Here is a 15,997-nt window from a genome sequence, read left to right as displayed (position 1 = left end):
TCTTTATTTTTTTCAAAAAAACATTTCTAGGTACATAAGTATCTATTTAATCAGGGAAACATGAAAAGTTTTCCAAGATTCAACCACTAGCTAGGAACGGTCAAGCCCGCCGTTTTGATCGCATTTTGAAACGGGCATAAAAAATTCAAAAAAAATCAAAAAATTGGAAAACCTTCGCATTGTGTCATTATATGTGACCAAGTTTCCAGGAAAAATAATAAACTTGTAATATGACAATTATTTTAAAAAAGTGTTCTCAGAAATGAGCTATCATGCGTGAAGATTCATGGCTTTCAAGCCAAATGATCAATCTTATGGCCACATTCATGGCATAGTTTGTTCAAATGATCTCATATTGTGCACAAGGGTGCATATCGGAATTCCAAACAATGTTGCCTAAGGGAGTTTTTATTTTCTTTGCACGGAAAATTCATTTTCCATTTTCCGAGTGCCCGAAATGAGTTTGTTTTGTGAAGGACCTACCATATATTTGTTGCAAAATTGGACCAAATCATTTTTATAAAATACTAGGCCATATTTAATGCACAATTGACCAAATGGTTGGGTGTCAAAAGTTTTGATCCACCTCTGGTGAAAAAGACAAATTTCCTTCGATTCAGTAGGAAGCGGGTCAAATTTGAACTGCAGCTGCCCAGTAGTTTGCTATTTATTTTTTCCAAAAATCATTTCTAGATACAAAAGTATCTATTTAATCAGAGAAACACCAAAAAATTCCAAGATTCAACCACTACCTAGGAACGGTCATTCCCGCCGTTTTGACCGCATTTTGAAACGGGCATAAAAAATTCAAAAAAAAACAAAAAATTGGAAAACCTTCGCATTGTGTCATTATATGTTACCAAGTTACCAGGAAAAATAATAAACTTGTAATACGGCAATTCTTTTAAAACAGTGTTCTTGGAAATGAGCTATCATGTGTGAAGATTCATGGCTTTCAACCCATTCAATCTTATGGCCACATTCATGGAATAGTTTGTTCAAATGATCTAATATTGTGCACAAGGGTGCATCTTGGAATTCCAAACAATGTTGCCTAAGGGAGTTTTCATTTTCTTTGGACGAAAAAATCATTTTCCATTTTTCGAGTGCCGCAAATGAGGTTTTTTTGTGAGGGACCTACCAAATAATTGTTGCAAAATTGGACCAAATCATTTTTATAAAATAGTAGGCCATATTTAATGCACAATTGACCAAATGCTTTGGTGTCAAAAGTTTTGATCCACCTCTGGTGAAAAAGATAAATTTCCGCCGATTTAGAAGGAAGCGGGTCAAATTTGAACTGCGGCTGCCTCATAGTTTGCTATTTATTTTTTTCCAAAAATCATTTGTAGGTACAAAAGTATCTATTTAATCAGAGAAACACCAAAAAAATCCAAGATTCAACCACTAGCTAGGAACGGTCAAGCCCGCCGTTTTGACCGCATTTTGAAATGGGCATAAAAAATTCAAAAAAATCAAAAACTTGGGAAACTTTCGCATTGTGTCATTATATGTGACCAAGTTTCCAGGAAAAATAATAAACTTGTAATACGACAATTATTTTAAAAAGTATTCTCAGAAATGAGCTATCATGTGTGAAGATTCATGGCTTTCAAGCCAAATGATCAATCTTATGGCCACATTCATGGCATAGTTTGTTCAAATGATCTCATATTGTGCAAAAGGTGCATCTTGGAATTCCAAACGATGTTGCCTAAGGGAGTTTTCATTTCCTTTGCACAGAAAATTCATTTTCCATTTTCCGAGTGCCCCAAATGAGTTTTTTTTGTGAAGGACCTACCATATATTTGTTGCAAAATAGGACCAAATCAATTTTCTAAAATACTAGGCCATATTTAATTCACAATTGACAAAATGGTTGGGTGTCAAAATCTTTGATCCATCTCTGGTGAAAAAGACAAATTTCCGCCGATTCAGTAGGAAGCGGGTCAAATTTGAACTGCAGCTGCCTTATAGTTTGCTCTTTATTTTTTCCAAAAATCATTTCAAGGTACATAAGTATCAATTTAAGCATAAATACATGGTTTGGTGGTGATACGTTGAGGTTTGGACGGTGGCCCAGGGCCCCAACTCCAAAGCGCGTAGACTCGCATGCCCGCCGCATGGTCACCGCGTGACCGTGGTGTTGCCATGCGTTCTGGGAAGCCTGGGCATGTCTAGTAGGTTTGGCACTCCCCAGGTAGATGCTTGGAAGAAAATAACAACAGAATAATCTCACGAGGAGCCCGAACAATGCTCAAACATGAATTAGCACCCAAGTGTTTGATTAGTGGTACGGGAAATGCACATGGCCAATGGGCCTGAGTTTTGGCTGAGGATGATCATCTACTAAGGACACTATCTCCGAAAATTTGCAGCTCAAATGGAGGAGCCTAGGTGTCACTTGCTTTGCAACGTACCACACTGGACAGAAATATGAATGTTGAAGCCACACTCACATGTATTGTAAGATGGGGCTCAAATTTTGTGGACAGCAATGATTTGGGAATATAGAAGATGTGGCAAAAATTCAGCTCATTAGGATATGCCTAGCTAGTACTTCCTTCACAACAGTTCGAGTTGAACAAAAACTTTGGAAATTTGCCGAGGTAGATTTACCAGCCAAATGGAGTTGAATATTGTCATGAGGCAATGATTTGAATAGTAAAGAATGCCCAATTTTTTTGGCAATTTTGGTAATGACAGAAATATAGGTTGCTTCACAACCTAGGGCAAAAATTGACACATGGACATGACACATAGGCAAAACTGATGAGGTGGCGCCTAGTCATAGAAATCCACCACAACTTACAAGGTTATGACCATCTATATTGGTCATGACCCGCTAGAAATAAGGCAGTGGATCAGTGATGTCTGCTTTGTGACCATTTCGTGTAAGGAAATTACGACCTTTCTGACCAAAATGGTCGATATAGTTTAGAGTTTGGAGCCCCCCGAACAGCTTTTGACCAATTGGTCTCAAATAGTCATAGATCTATGACCAATTCTTCCAGGGTCACTGCCAGAAGGTCACTAGTTGACATATTTCTTGTAGTGTGCCACCAGAATCGACCTGGGATATTGTGCTGGTTTTGTCCACATCGCGCCAACTCAGGACGGCGGGGATATTTTTTAATAAATAAATGACCACTGTGAATAGAAACAACAACAGTACATATAACATCACAGCCGCAAACTGATACATTTTAGGACAACAAAAATATTACTTGCCCACATGCATTTAAATGTTTAGTCTCACACGAAAGCGATAAATAAAACGTGAAAAAATGTCGAAATCTGTCCCAGTGCCATGTCGCATTACAATCGATCAAAGTATCCAACAACGGTAGGGAAACCTTCTACAGGACTAAAACCCTACCGATGCTAATACCTATTCCTTCTTCATGATTTTAACAATTTTCATCTTGACCTTCTCTAATTTGTTCACCTCTGAAAAAATAATTTTCGTGACAATACGTGGCCTTGACGCATTAATCTCTTCCTGGTCAAATTCATGTGTCCAGCGATCTCCGTCCCAGTATTTTATGCACCACATCACAAAAAGTCCACAAGACACTCTGCAATAAACATGTGTGATCAGCTTACGATGTAGCATGCATTTGCTTGTACTCATTTAACTTACCCATCTTTTTGTCTCGGCATTTTATACTCATTAATTGGCCACGATGAGACATCTGGAATTTTTTTTTCTTCAAGAGTTGAGTTGGCCTCCATAATATCCTTAGAAATTTCAGCTCTCTGAAACAAATTAACAGAACCAGAATTTAATGTATGACCCAATATTTTTCTGAATGCGAGTGCGAAAATTATAGCGTACCAGGGTGGCAATCATATTGCGAATTCTTTGGCTAATTGCGCCTTTAGAATTTGAGTCAAGAACTTGAAACTCCTCCTTGACGGTGTGCATCACTATGGTTATCCAATGATTATCATTAACGTGCATAGGAAAATACGCCTACATAGTAACCAAATGATGTTAGTGCAATTAAATAGTAATGACTAATAAAAACAAATAAATATGAAAGCAATACCTTGTCCCGTCTGAAATACTCATCCATTACTCTTGCGAGGACTTTTGTTTTCTTTGTAACATGTTCTGAGTCTAAATCATTTACTGACTTGGTCTTTCCCCTTGCCCTACTGAACATAAACTTGGGGAACCACGTTGTTGATATGTAACGATCAGAAAAATCACGGTGTTGTAGGTGTTTACAATATGCATTCATGATCTGCATACATAAACAAAAAATTTCTATCAACTTGTGAAGTACAAATGAGAGTTTTGTTAAAACCAAACTCATACTTACAGCGCCATTCAACCATTTAAACGTCAGGACATCGTGAAGCATAGCTGGCGTGCATATGTCCCCATCTGGTGGCGGCACATCAACCACGGTTCGGTGTGCATGCTTCTTTGACGATGCGAGAGTCTCAACAAAAACTCTGGCTGCCTCTATGTGATCCGGAGTCATATTAAGAGAACTTGCTAGAATTGAATGTGGTGATGATGCAAACAGATCTAAAACAATGCAACTACAGTCAGTTATATAATAAAAAAATTACATAACGCGTGCATGAATTATAAAGTAGTACTTGACTTACTTTTTAAACACGTTTCTTGCGGGTAATGAGAAGGTCGTAGGGGGATCGACAATATTTTGACTTTTTTCTTTTGCGCTTACCTTCATTTTCCTGACTGCCTTCACCATTACCTATGTTGCTCTCTGCCGGGAAACTCTCAAACGTGTCTTCGGACTTTGTTGGTGACAAAGCATCCATAGACTCACCAGAAATATCAGCATTCTGCGGGGTTCGGGACATAGACGGAAAGTCTTTTGTACGTACAGTTGATGCCGAAGATGGAGAGTTTCCATTATCGTCTATAATGAAAGGATCAGTAGCTTCACCTTTATCCGGTGTCGTCGCCGGGGCACCTGTGTCATCAACGGGCACGGAGGTATCATTGATACCCGTGAAAGATGTTCCTATCTTTACATCCGTAGGTGATTCAATATCTGGCCAATATTTTGATGACTTGTACTAGCCATTCTCCATCCCAACTCCTTCACCTACATTATCAAATTCGTCATTGTTGTCCCTCTTATTGGGTTTGTACAGCACACCTTCCGTGTTCAACCTTTCCATTACCATCTACAATCACAAATGAAACACGATAAGTAGTTGAACAATTAAAACACGTTCAATACAACTTCTAAATTACCTTTGCACATCTTTCGGGTATATTGAGAACCTCCTTGTGAAGCAGCTTTACGTATGTCATCACACGGTCGATACTATAAGTCGTGTTCGATGAAACCGCGGACGTGCTTGGCTTTCTACTCCTGCCACCACCTTTCCGTTTAGGTTTCTTCGTTTCTTCCTCTGGGACAGTCCCTTCACGTGCTACCTTAGCACGTCTGTACTCTTCGCTAACGCAGTTTTCAATCTGTACAACAAACAAAAAAATTAATTAAATAACGAATATACTAAATTACTATGTGCAACCAATAAGGACTATACTTATTGACTTACATTGCCGGTGCCCCGCCCGTGCATGTTGTCATAGTCGTCTCGCTTTTTCCCTTCCGTTTCTGACTAGTTAAGCATTAGTGGGTATTCACGAGACAAAGGATCAAATGTTTCCACACCAATTGGCTCAACTTTTTCCCAGTATATATAATGCATGATAGTAAACACAACTAGTCAGACACATAGATCACATAAAAATATATGTACATACAACTATTACGAAATGACTTGTACCTAAAGAAGAGCCAAGTTCCCGATAGGCCACTTGAATTTTTCAAGATCTTCGACCGTGTTTTTAATAGCATCCATGCACACCCCCAACGTGAAATCGTTCCAATTGTATGACTTGATAGCGTTCACGTCCTCCGCCATTTTGTAATAACGATAAGGAACAAACTTGGTGGATTGTGGTGCTAAGACTGTACCCATAAGAACCAGTACGGCCCTTCTCACAAAATCATCATCATATGACTGAGTATCAACAATATTTTTTATCAACTCATCGATGAGGATTAGGCCTGTTCTTTTGTCTAGAAACCGATTCGGAACAATTTTTTTGGCATCTAGTTGTACTGTTGCTATCATGCTACTGACATCATCACCCTCGTTACGTAGCCCGAATATGTCATAAACATCTTCATTAAGCATACTGATGCCGTCAGTATTTGGCCGAATAATAAATCGCTTTCTACTAATATCATACGTTGTAATCATATATTCCAATAAATTTTTCCTCATTTTCACTTAAGGAATTCTCAACATACTGTCCAAATTTGTGCCACGTAGCATCATGCGCTGTCTGGGTGTGAATTTTCCCACCAATTCGCACCACTTCTCAACCGAGCAGTACACATCTCCGAATTCTTGCATTCTAAATAAGATGACAGTTATCTAACTAGTTACGAGATTCAAAAAACATTACATATGGTTTAATACCATGCCTTCTGGCGCCTCGACATGCACCGGCAGCCCCTTAACCCCACCCGGTGTGGGTTAATCATGGCAGCCGCGCGCCCTCTGCCCACACCACCGCACTGGCCGACGGCCCGTCCTAGGGTTCTGGCTGCGGGCGACTTTGCCGAGACGGCACGGCCGGGCCTGAGATCCAAGTCGCGCGCGCAGATGCCAAAGTGTATGGCTGCCGCCAGGCCGGCAGGGAAGGGAGTTGGGACGGCCACGGCGGTGCGACCGTCGGATCGGGGTGAGGACGTGCGTGGAGGCGGCAGGGTTAGGCGGTCCTGGGGCGAGGTAATGGCGGCGTGGTTTCCATGCCATGCACGCATGTACAGCGTCATAGACGTGGTCACGCCATAGTGGGCCCCTTGGCCCGTCCCGTAAAACTACTGCCGGCTGGCCCACGATGCATTTATTAAAAAAATGCATTGTAGTTTAACATTTCTAGTTTAATACAACATCGCTAGGCCGGCGAGCCATTGACTCCTTTATATAATTTTCTTTTGGTCAATGAACAAACATCTGAGTTTGTGGGACTCTATTTGGAGGATATGCGGGATCGATGTGAGTCTTCACCTGCTCAGAGCTTGTGAAGGTTCACATGGATCATGCATACTCTTCAAAAAGAGAGCCATTATCTCCGATGTTCTTTTAACGACAGAAAATATTAATGCATTTTTTTAATGCAACCATTCTAATTTTTTGCACACGCACTCATCACCAGGGCCATCATGCGTGCAAGTTTTCATAATTTTCCGACACCGTATGAATTTCTTATGGTTTTCACCGTGAAACGCACCGAGAACACTGACCGGGCGCGACTCAACGTGCGTTTGGTGTCCGAATTCGTTCAAATCTTGCATGGGGCCCTAAGATGGGCATGCCCACTACCTCCCAAAATTGGGTGACGTTTCGTGCATGCCACCTCGTACCACCCATCCAACCGGCACTGATCGGATATGAAGGATGTCAGCCCCGTACTGCGTTCTCTTTTCTGACTCACCCGGTGGACCCCAAACTTTTTCCACACGCACTCATCACCAGGGCCATCATGCGTGCAAGTTTTCATAATTTTTCGACACCGTATGAATTTCTTATGGTTTTCTCCGTCAAACGCACCGAAAACACTGACCGGGCGTGACGCAACGTGCGTTTGGTGTCCGAATTCGTTCAAATCTTGTGTGGGGCCCTAAGATGGGCATGCCCACTGCCTCCCAAAATTGGGTGACGTTTCGTGCATGCCACCTCGTACCACCCATGCAACCGGCACTGATCGGATATGAAGGATGTTAGCCCAGTAATGCGTTCTCTTTTCTGACTCAGCCGGTGGACCCCAAACTTTTTCCACACGCACTCATCACCAGGGGCATCATGCGTGCAAGTTTTCATAATTTTCCGACACCGTATGAATTTCTTATGGTTTTCTCCATGAAACGCACCGAAAACACTGACCGGGCATGACGCAACGTGCGTTTGGTGTCCGAATTCGTTCAAATCTTGCGTGGGGCCCTAAGATGGGCATGCCCACTGCCTCCCAAAATTGGATGACGTTTCGTGCATGACACCTCGTACCACCCATGCAACCGGCACTGATCGGTTATGAAGGATGTCAGCCCCGTACTGCGTTCTCTTTTCTGACTCAGCCGGTGGACCCCAAACTTCTTCCACACGCACTCATCACCAGGGCCATCATGCGTGCAAGTTTTCATAATTTTCCGACACCGTATGAATTTCTTATGGTTTTCTCCGTGAAACGCACCGAAAACACTGACCGGGCGTGACGCAACGTGCGTTTGGTGTCCGAATTCGTACAAATCTTGTGTGGGGCCCTAAGATGGGCATGCCCACTGCCTCCCAAAATTGGGTGACGTTTCGTGCATGCCACCTCGTACCACCCATGCAACCGGCACTGATCAGATATGAAGGATGTCAGCCCCGTACTGCGTTCTCTTTTCTGACTCAGCCGGTGGACCCCAAACTTTTTCCACACGCACTCATCACCAGGGCCATCATGCATGCAAGTTTTCATAATTTTCCGACACCGTATGAATTTCTTATGGTTTTCTCCGTCAAACGCACCGAAAACACTGACCGGGCGTGACGCGACGTGCGTTTGGTGTCCGAATTCGTTCAAATCTTGCGTGGGGCCCTAAGATGGGCATGCCCACTGCCTCCCAAAATTGGGTGACAATTCGTGCATGCCACCTCGTACCACCCGTGCAACCGGCACTGATCGGATATGAAGGATGTCAGGCACGTACTGCGCTCTCTTTTCTGGCTTAGCCGGTGGACCCCAAACTTTTTCCACACGCACTCATCACCAGGGCCATCATGCGTGCAAGTTTTCATAATTTTCCGACACCGTATGAATTTCTTATGCTTTTCTCCGTGAAACGCACCGAAAACACTGACCGGGCGTGACGCAACGTGCCTTTGGTGTCCGAATTCGTTCAAATCTTGCGTGGGGCCCTAAGATGGGCATGCCCACTACCTCCCAAAATTGGGCGACGTTTCGTGCATGCCACCTCGTACCACCCATGCAACCGACACTGATCGGATATGAAGGATGTCAGCCCCGTACTGCGTTCTCTTTTCTGACTCAGCAGATGGACACCAAACTTTTTCCACACGCACTCATCACCAGGGCCATGATGCGTACAAGTTTTCATAATTTTCTGACACGGTAGGAATTTCTTATGGTTTTCTCCGTGAAACGCATGGAAAACACGGACCGGGCGTGACGCAACGTGCGTTTGGTGTCCGAATTCGTTCAAATCTTGCGTGGGGCCCTAAGATAGGCATGCCCATGCCTCCCAAAATTGGGTGACGTTTCGTGCATGCCACCTCGTACCACCAATGCAACCGGCACTGATCGGATATGAAGGATGTCAGCCCCGTACTGCATTCTCTTTTCTGACTCAGCCGGTGGACACCAAACTCTTTCCACACGCACTCATCACCAGGGCCATCATGCGTGCAAGTTTTCATAATTTTCCGACACCGTATGAATTTCTTATGGTTTTCTCCGTGAAACACACCGAAAACACTGACCGGGCGTGACGCAATGTGCGTTTGGTGTCCGAATTCGTTCAAATCTTGCGTGGGGCCCTAAGATGGGCATGCCCACTGCCTCCCAAAATTGGGTAATGTTTCGTGCATGCCACCTTGTACCACCCATGCAACCGGCACTGAACGAATATGAAGGATGTCAGCCCCGTACTGCGTTCTCTTTTCTGACACAGCCGGTGGACCCCAAACTTTTTCCACACGCACTCATCACCAGGGCCATCATGCATGCATGTTTTCATAATTTTCCGACACCGTATGAATTTCTTATGCTTTTTCTCCATGAAACGCACCGAAAACACTGACCGAGCGTGATGCAACGTGCGTTTTGTGTCCGAATTCGTTCAAATCTTGCGTGGGGCCCTAAGATGGGCATGACCACTGCCTCCCAAAATTGGGTGACGTTTCGTGCATGCCACCTCGTACCACCCATGCAACCGGCACTGATCGGATATGAAGGATGTCAGCCCCGTACTGCGTTCTCTTTTCTGACTCAGCCGGTGGACCCCAAACTTTTTCCGCACGCACTCATCACCAGGGCCATCATGCGTGCATGTTTTCATAATTTTCCAACACCGTATGAATTTCTTATGGTTTTCTCCGTGAAACACACCGAAAACACTGACCGGGCGTGACGCAGCGTGCGTTTGGTCTCCGAATTCGTTCAAATCTTCCGTGGGGCACTAAGATGGGCATGCCCACTGCCTCCCAAAATTGGGTGACGTTTCGTGCATGCCACCTCGTACCACCCATGCAACCGGCACTGATCGGATATGAAGGATGTCAGCCCCGTACTGCGTTCTCTTTTCTGACTCAGCCGGTGGACCCCAAACATTTTCCACACGCACTCATCACCAGGGCCATCATGCATGCAAGTTTTCATAATTTTCCGACACCGTATGAATTTCTTATGGTTTTCTCCGTCAAACACACCGAAAACACTGACCGGGCGTGACGGAACGTGCGTTTGGTGTCCGAATTCGTTCAAATCTTGCGTGGGGCCCTAAAATGGGCATGCCCACTACCTCCCAGAATTGGGTGACGTTTCATGCATGCCACCTCGTACCACCCATGCAACCGGCACTGATCGGATATGAAGGATGTCAGGCCCGTACTGCGCTCTCTTTTCTGACTCAGCCGGTGGACCCCAAACTTTTTCACACGCACTCATCACCAGGGCCATCATGCGTGCAAGTTTTCATAATTTTCCGACACCGTATGAATTTCTTATGCTTTTTCTCCGTGAAACGCACCGAAAACACTGACCGAGCATGATGCAACGTGCGTTTGGTGCCCGAATTCGTTCAAATCATGCGTGGGGCCCTAAGATGGGCATGCCCACTGCCTCCCAAAATTGGGTGACGTTTCGTGCATGCCACCTCGTACCACCCATGCAACCGGCACTGATCGGATATGAAGGATGTCACGCCCGTACTGCGCTCTCTTTTCTGACTCAGCCGGTGGACCCCAAACTTTTTCCACTCGCACTCATCACCAGGGCCATCATGCGTGCAAGTTTTCATAATTTTCCGACAACGTATGAATTTCTTATGGTTTTCTCCGTGAAACGCACCGAAAACACAGACCGGGCGTGACGCAACGTGCGTTTGGTGTCCGAATTTGTTCAAATCTTGCATGGGGCCCTAAGATGGACATGCCCACTGCCTCCCAAAATTGGGTGACGTTTCGTGCATGCCACCTCGTACCACCCATGCAACCGGCATTGATCGGATATGAAGGATGTTATCCCCGTACTGCGTTCTCTTTTCTGACTCAGCCGGTGGACCCCAAACTTTTTCCACACGCACTCATCACCAGGGCCATCATGCGTGCAAGTTTTCATAATTTTCCGACACGGTATGAATTTCTTATGGTTTTCTCCGTGAAACGCACTGAAAACACGGACCGAGCGTCACGCAACGTGCGTTTGGTGTCCGAATTCGATCAAATCTTGCGTGGGGCCCTAAGATGGGCATGCCCACTGCCTCCCAAAATTGGGTGACGTTTCGTGCATGCCACCTTGTACCACCGATGCAACCGGCACTGATCGGATATGAAGGATGTCAGCCCCGTACTGCGTTCTCTTTTCTGACTCAGCCGGTGGACCCCAAACTTTTTCCACACGCACTCATCACCAGGGCCATCATGCGTGCAATTTTTCATAATTTTCCGACACCGTATAAATTTCTTATGCTTTTTCTCCGCGAAACGCACCGAAAACACTGACCGAGCGTGATGCAACGTGCGTTTGGTGCCCGAATTCGTTCAAATCTTGCGTGGGGCCCTAAGATGGGCATGACCACTGCCTCCCAAAATTGGGTGACGTTTTGTGCATGCCACCTCGTACCACCCATAGAACCGGCACTGATCGGATATGAAGGATGTCAGCCCCGTACTGCGTTCTCTTTTCTGACTCAGCCGGTGGACAAACTTTTTCCGCACGCACTCATCACCAGGGCCATCATGCGTGCAAGTTTTCATAATTTTCCAACACCGTATGAATCTCTTATGGTTTTCTCCGTGAAACACACGGAAAACACTGACCGGGCGTGACTCAACGTGCGTTTGGTGTCCGAATTCGTTCAAATCTTGCGTGGGGCACTAAGATGGGCATGCCCACTGCCTCCCAAAATTGGGTGACGTTTGGTGCATGCCACCTCGTACCACCCATGCAACCGGCACTGATCGGGTATGAAGGATGTCAGCCCCGTACTGCGTTCTCTTTTCTGACTCAGCCGGTGGACCCCAAACTTTTTCCACACGCACTCATCACCAGGGCCATCATGCGTGCAAGTTTTCATAATTTTCCGACACCGTATGAATTTCTTATGGTTTTCTCCGTCAAACACACCGAAAACACTGACCGGGCGTGACGGAACGTGCGTTTGGTGTCCGAATTCGTTCAAATCTTGCGTGGGGCCCTAAGATGGGCATGCCCACTGCCTCCCAAAATTGGGTGACGTTTCGTCCATGCCACCTCGTACCACCCATGCAATCGGCACTGATCGGATATGAAGGATGTCAGGCCCGTACTGCGCTCTCTTTTTTGACTCAGCCGGTGGACCCCAAACTTTTGCCGCACGCACTCATCACCAGGGCCATCATGCGTGCAAGTTTTCAAAATTTTCCGACACCGTTTGAATTTCTTATGGTTTTCTCCGTGAAACGCACCGAAAACACTGACCGGGCGTGACGCAACGTGCGTTTGGTGTCCGAATTTGTTCAAATCTTGCATTGGGCCCTATGATTGGCATGCCCACTGCCTCCCAAAATTGGGTGAAGTTTCGTGCATGCCACCTCGTACCACCAATGCAACCGGCACTGATAGGATATGAAGGATGTCAGCCCCGTACTGCATTCTCTTTTCTGACTCAGCCGGTGGACCCCAAACTTTTTCCACATGCACTCATCACCAGGGCCATCATGCGTGCAAGTTTTCATAATTTTCCGACACCGTATGAATTTCTTATGGTTTTCTCCATGAAATGCACTGAAAACACTGACCGGGCGTGACGCAACGTGCATTTGGTGTCCGAATTCGTTCAAATCTTGCGTGGGGCCCTAAGATGGGCATGCCCACTGCCTCCCAAAATTGGGTGACGTTTCGTGCATGCCACCTTGTACCACCCATGCACCCAGCACTGATCGGATATGAAGGATGTCAGCCCCGTACTGCGTTCTCTTTTCTGACTCAGCCGGTGGACCCCAAACTTTTTCCACACGCACTCATCACCAGGGCCATCATGCGTGCAAGTTTTCATAATTTTCCGACACCGTATGAATTTCTTATGGTTTTCTCCGTGAAACGCAGCGAAAACACTGACCGGGCGTGACGCAACGTGCCTTGGTGTCCGAATTCGTTCAAATCTAGCGTGGGGCCCTAAGATGGGCATGCCCACTCCCTCCCAAAATTGGGTGACGTTTCGTGCATGCCACCTCGTACCACCCATGCAACCGGCAGTGATCGGATATGAAGGATGTCAGGCCCGTACTGCGCTCTCTTTTCTGACTCAGCCGGTGGACCCCAAACGTTTTCCACACGCACTCATCACCAGGGCCATCATGCGTGCAAGTTTTCATAATTTTCCGACACCGTATGAATTTCTTATGCTTTTTCTCCGTGAAACGCACCGAAAACACTGACCGAGCATGATGCAACGTGCGTTTGGTGCCCGAATTCGTTCAAATCATGCGTGGGGCCCTAAGATGGGCATGCCCACTGCCTCCCAAAATTGGGTGACGTTTCGTGCATGCCACCTCGTACCACCCATGCAACCGGCACTGATCGGATATGATGTCAGGCCCGTACTGCGCTCTCTTTTCTGACTCAGCCGGTGGACCCCAAACTTTTTCCACTCGCACTCATCACCAGGGCCATCATGCGTGCAAGTTTTCATAATTTTCCGACAACGTATGAATTTCTTATGGTTTTCTCCGTGAAACGCACCGAAAACACAGACCGGGCGTGACGCAACGTGCGTTTGGTGTCCGAATTTGTTCAAATCTTGCATGGGGCCCTAAGATGGACATGCCCACTGCCTCCCAAAATTGGGTGACGTTTCGTGCATGCCACCTCGTACCACCCATGCAACCGGCATTGATCGGATATGAAGGATGTCATCCCCGTACTGCGTTCTCTTTTCTGACTCAGCCGGTGGACCCCAAACTTTTTCCACACGCACTCATCACCAGGGCCATCATGCGTGCAAGTTTTCATAATTTTCCGACACGGTATGAATTTCTTATGGTTTTCTACGTGAAACGCACTGAAAACACGGACCGGGCGTCACGCAACGTGCGTTTGGTGTCCGAATTCGTTCAAATCTTGCGTGGGGCCCTAAGATGGGCATGCCCACTGCCTCCCAAAATTGGGTGACGTTTCGTGCATGCCACCTTGTACCATCCATGCAACCGGCACTGATCGGATATGAAGGATGTCAGCCCCGTACTGCGTTCTCTTTTCTGACTCAGCCGGTGGACCCCAAACTTTTTCCACACGCACTCATCACCAGGGCCATCATGCGTGCACGTTTTCATAATTTTCCGACACCGTATGAATTTCTTATGGTTTTCTCCGTGAAACGCACCGAAAACACTGACCGGGCGTGACGCAACGTGCGTTTGGTGTCCGAATTCGTTCAAATCTAGCGTGGGGCCCTAAGATGGGCATGCCCACTCCCTCCCAAAATTGGGTGACGTTTCGTGCATGCCACCTCGTACCACCCATGCAACCGGCACTTATCGGATATGAAGGATGTCAGGCCCGTACTGCGCTCTCTTTTCTGACTCAGCCGGTGGACCCCAAACTTTTTCACACGCACTCATCACCAGGGCCATCATGCGTGCAAGTTTTCATAATTTTCCGACACCGTATGAATTTCTTATGCTTTTTCTCCGTGAAACGCACCGAAAACACTGACCGAGCATGATGCAACGTGCGTTTGGTGCCCGAATTCGTTCAAATCATGCGTGGGGCCCTAAGATGGGCATGCCCACTGCCTCCCAAAATTGGGTGACGTTTCGTGCATGCCACCTCGTACCACCCATGCAACCGGCACTGATCGGATATGAAGGATGTCAGGCCCGTACTGCGCTCTCTTTTCTGACTCAGCCGGTGGACCCCACACTTTTTCCACTCGCACTCATCACCAGGGCCATCATGCGTGCAAGTTTTCATAATTTTCCGACAACTTATGAATTTCTTATGGTTTTCTCCGTGAAACGCACTGAAAACACAGACCGGGCGTGACGCAACGTGCGTTTGGTGTCCGAATTTGTTCAAATCTTGCATGGGGCCCCAAGATGGACATGCCCACTGCCTCCCAAAATTGGGTGACGTTTCGTGCATGCCACCTCGTACCACCCATGCAACCGGCATTGATCGGATATGAAGGATGTCATCCCCGTACTGCGTTCTCTTTTCTGACTCAGCCGGTGGACCCCAAACTTTTTCCACACGCACTCATCACCAGGGCCATCATGCGTGCAAGTTTTCATAATTTTCCGACACGGTATGAATTTCTTATGGTTTTCTACGTGAAACGCACTGAAAACACGGACTGGGCGTCACGCAACGTGCGTTTGGTGTCCGAATTCGTTCAAATCTTGCGTGGGGCCCTAAGATGGGCATGCCCACTGCCTCCCAAAATTGGGTGACGTTTCGTGCATGCCACCTTGTACCACCCATGCAACCGGCACTGATCGGATATGAAGGATGTCAGCCCCGTACTGCGTTCTCTTTTCTGACTCAGCCGGTGGACCCCAAACTTTTTCCACACGCACTCATCACCAGGGCCATCATGCGTGCAAGTTTTCATAATTTTCCGACACCGTATGAATTTCTTATGGTTTTCTCCGTGAAACGCACCGAAAACACTGACCGGGCGTGACGCAACGTGCGTTTGGTGTCCGAATTCGTTCAAATCTA

General features: G+C 46.3%; 1 protein-coding gene across 1 annotated transcript; it reads right to left on the bottom strand.

Annotated features, from left to right (window-relative positions):
• Positions 1-3,639: 3,639 nt before the first annotated feature.
• Positions 3,640-6,845, bottom strand: LOC141027495 (uncharacterized). The gene is made up of 9 exons (XM_073504552.1): positions 6,492-6,845; positions 5,554-5,616; positions 5,243-5,467; positions 5,067-5,172; positions 4,704-4,955; positions 4,329-4,540; positions 4,053-4,250; positions 3,839-3,976; positions 3,640-3,759 (listed from the first exon to the last, which is right to left on the bottom strand). Exons 1-9 carry the CDS (start codon positions 6,843-6,845, stop codon positions 3,640-3,642), a joined length of 1,668 nt encoding a protein of 555 aa, XP_073360653.1.
• Between the last annotated feature and the right edge of the window lie 9,152 nt (positions 6,846-15,997).

This window comes from Aegilops tauschii, chromosome 7 (genome assembly GCF_002575655.3).
Source record: "Aegilops tauschii subsp. strangulata cultivar AL8/78 chromosome 7, Aet v6.0, whole genome shotgun sequence".
Taxonomy (NCBI): Eukaryota; Viridiplantae; Streptophyta; class Magnoliopsida; order Poales; family Poaceae; genus Aegilops; species Aegilops tauschii.
This window is presented reverse-complemented; position numbering and strand designations above follow the sequence as displayed.